Below are 3,579 nucleotides of genomic sequence, written 5' to 3'. Positions count from 1 at the left end.
CAAAGAACCTGGATTCCTGCCGGGGGTACTGGCACAGCCTGAGGAGCACAAACAACCAGTTACAAATGCCGGAAAGAAATGGCAATGTCTAGAGTCCTGACCTGGTGGCCCACATGAAGCATAACCACAGGGCCCTGCCGGAATGGGTTCTAGAAGAGAAACATCCCCAGACACAGTCACTAATCACCTTGGCCTCTGCAGTGAACACAACAGTAAATTACACTCAGTGCTTGGTTCTAACGAGATTATTTACCATATGAGTCTGGCAAGTACCTGACAAAATACACAAGCCCACAGGGATGAGGGAGCCTGGCTCCCTGTGGAAAGTCAGCAGGGCACCAGGTTGCCCAGAGTCACGGCGCAATTCTGTGTCTAAAGCAGAGAAGAGCTGTATTTATGCAATAAAAACATATGTATGTGCATGTATGTATTTACACACCTACCTAAACTCTGACTTTAGGACAAAGACCTTTTCATTTGATCAAGTGTCCACGTGGACTGAAACATCTACAGTTTGTGGGAATTCAAAATAGAAATTAATATTGTAGATGGATGACATCTCCTTAGACCACCTAAAAGAAAACAAAAAAGGAAGGGAAAGTGGAAAGAAATGTTTAGAAAATGAAAACCGTTGTGTTCCTTATTTAAGGGCCATGCTTAGAAAGAAGGTCATTGCAGAACTTTTGGCCCCAGGTTGTTCTCCAGACGCCCAGCTCAGCCAGGCCAGCAGCACCCTCGTTCGCCCATGGCCCTCCTGCTCTCCCTACTCACCGCCCTGGTGGTGCTCAGCGCTGGCCCCGGGGGAGCTCTGGGCTGTGACCTGCCTCAGGACCACGTCCTGCTCAGCAGGGAGAACTTAGAGCTTCTGAGCCAAATGAGCACAATCTCCCCTTTCTTCTGTCTGAAGGACAGAAGGGACTTCAGATTCCCCCGGGCAACGGTGGACGGCAGCCAGGTCCAGAAGGCCCAGGCCATCGCTGTCCTCCACGAGATGCTCCAGCAGGTCTCCAACCTCTTGGCCACAGAGAACTCCTCTGTCACCTGGAACACGACCCTCGTGGACCAACTGCGCTCAGGACTCCACCAGCAGCTGGAAGACCTGGACACGTGTTTGGTGGAGGAGATGGGAGAGGAAGGATCTGCCCTGGCCATGCAGCGCCCTACCCTGGCCTTGAAGAGGTACTTCCAGGGCATCCGTCTCTACCTGAAGGAGAAGAAATACAGTGACTGCGCCTGGGAGGTTGTCAGAGCGGAAATCATGAGATCCTTCTCCTCAACAACAGCCTTGCAAGAAAGGCTAAGAAATAAGGATGGAGACGTGGGATCCCCATGAAAGGATCCTCAATGATGAATGTGCCTCATCACCTTTGCCCGTCTGTTCTGGGTCATGTGCAAAGGCTGTTACATCTGCTCTAGTGACAGAATTTATTGACATTTCCTCAGGAAATCTGTTGTCAGGGTATTAAGTGAGAAAATGTTACAAAATTCAGCTCCTGGGTCAACAGTCCCTGATAGGTTACTGCCTGTATGGTTATTTATTGTTATTTATATATTTATTTATTTATTTATTCTTTCATGTTATCATATTTCTGTACTTATGTAACCAATATTTGCTCTTATCTTACATTAAAATTTATAAAACGTAACTTTTCTGTTATGAAATTTGCATTTTGTTTTATTTGATTCGTATCAAAGAAAACTTCTTGAGATTTTTAATTTTGAAAACCTAAATCCTCATCTTTTTTAATCTATCTCAAAATAGTCCTCTTTTATTAAGTCCTTTAGAGCAGTTCCTCCACTTCTCAGAAAGTGCCTATGCAAAGCTGGCAGCGCATGGAATTGAGAAGCGTCCTGGCGAACTTGGAAGATGCTCAGGGATAATGTCAGAATTGTAACCGATTTCTATTCTGTCAGCAAGGAGAGGGTGGACCTATCTGGGAGGAGTCCGGAAGAGGGAAGTAGAAAAGATATATGGTATTGGTTGGCTGATACTGGCATCTGGTCCTCTTCCTACCAGCCTCCCAGTCCTGCTGTACTGGATGTATTCACTCCCTTCCCTCCCCGCCCTCACTGCCTCTAGTTTTGCTGTGGTTTCTGCTTCAAGGTTTCTAAACAGAAGAAAAGCCAAAGGGAGGGAGCAAACTTTGAGCGGCTGCGCTATGTTCTTCAAAGTGCTGTAGACACTTCTGTCTCTAGGAGCGCGCTGACGTGTGCTTCTGGGCCCTGAGCAAATGCCAATGTCTCAGTGATGACATCGCTGCTGAAGGGAAAGGAATCAGCCAAATTCACATAACTGCGTGTGCGTGTTGTGTGAATATCTCAGAGAGCAGGCAGAGAGATCAATGTGGGAGGATTTCTTGAATCTGTGCCTCAGAGGATCTAGCCAATGCTTCAGTTCACTTGCAAATAAACTGTAGATAATATTTTAACATATATCCATCATTTATCTTTCTCTCTTCTACTACTCTACTTCAGGACCAGCTTAGCCAAAGTAGAAAAACCTGGCAATTCTGGATTTTTTCCTTTCTTTGATTGTCTATCACCCTTCTAATGCTATGATCCTTCTTACTTGCTTTGCAGATTTAATGGAAGTCAATTGTGTTACTTTTAAGTTCCAAAGAGGTTGTTCGGCCATTTTGGAGTTCTGCTGGTTGAAACTGTGACCTTCTGGGCTGCTGTATTTATGCTTCTCTACCTCCAGGAACATTTTAAGATGAAATTCAGGGTGGCCGGTGGTTGACGGAGCCAAATTGACAGATAAAATTAACCATCACACGGACTGTCCTGGAGAAAGGATGCTCCGATGCTCAGCAGCCTCTTTGTTCCTGGGAAGAGGGAAATTCCTAGAATGTTAAGAGCTTAGTCTATGGAGTCATAACTCCTAGATCCTCAAGGATTACTATGGACTTGGGGAAGCTAATCTCCCTGAGGCTTTGTCTTCTTCTTCATAAAAAAGGGATAATGAAAGGAACCACATCTGCCAATCTGTTAACTCCTGTACTAAAGATAGAAGAACAGACTGACACATGAAGGTGCTTGAGAAACACCTGTTTCATACATGCACATATTCAAAGACGTGTTCAAAGGAATGAACCATGAATTTATGTGCTCAGAATAGTGGCTAGACCTTAGTAGGTGCTCAGTAATGTCATTCTTATATTTATTATTTAAAGGGGTTTTCAGAGACAAAGGAAGGGAGACAGAGAACAACATCAATGTCAGAGAGACATATATTGGTTGAGTTCTGCTTGCAGCTGACTAGGCCGGGACTGAACTTGCAACCTAGGTACATGCCCTTGAGCTGGAAGTAAACCCTCGACCTTTCCACGGGTGGGTCAACACTAACCACTGAAAGACATCGCCCACGTCTACGTCATCTTGAGTCGTAATGGTATTTACTAGTCGATGACCCAAGTCGCTGAATGGATTCATTAATCATATGAAATGCACATTGAAAATGAGTAACATCCTTTATTTTGCTAGAGAGTATTAGTAATTGGGTGTTCTTAGTTAAAGTGAGTCCTTTGTGAGGTGATTGGTATGATTTCCATTCCTTGTTCCCAACTGATTACATCTGGG

The 3,579-nt window shown here is 44.8% G+C and overlaps 1 protein-coding gene across 1 annotated transcript; it reads left to right on the top strand.

Moving 5' to 3' along the window:
- Positions 1-637: 637 nt before the first annotated feature.
- LOC308528551 (interferon omega-2-like) lies at positions 638-1,333 on the top strand (the record flags this gene model as incomplete). Its single annotated transcript, XM_081104213.1, has 1 exon — positions 638-1,333. The coding sequence occupies exon 1, from the start codon at positions 746-748 to the stop codon at positions 1,331-1,333; it is 588 nt and encodes a 195-aa protein (XP_080960339.1). The 5' UTR covers positions 638-745.
- Between the last annotated feature and the right edge of the window lie 2,246 nt (positions 1,334-3,579).

This window comes from Myotis nattereri (genome assembly GCF_964212035.1).
Source record: "Myotis nattereri genome assembly, chromosome: 12".
NCBI classification, from domain to species: Eukaryota; Metazoa; Chordata; class Mammalia; order Chiroptera; family Vespertilionidae; genus Myotis; species Myotis nattereri.
The sequence above is the reverse complement of the archived record's forward strand: the minus strand, read 5'-3'. Positions and strand labels throughout refer to the sequence as shown.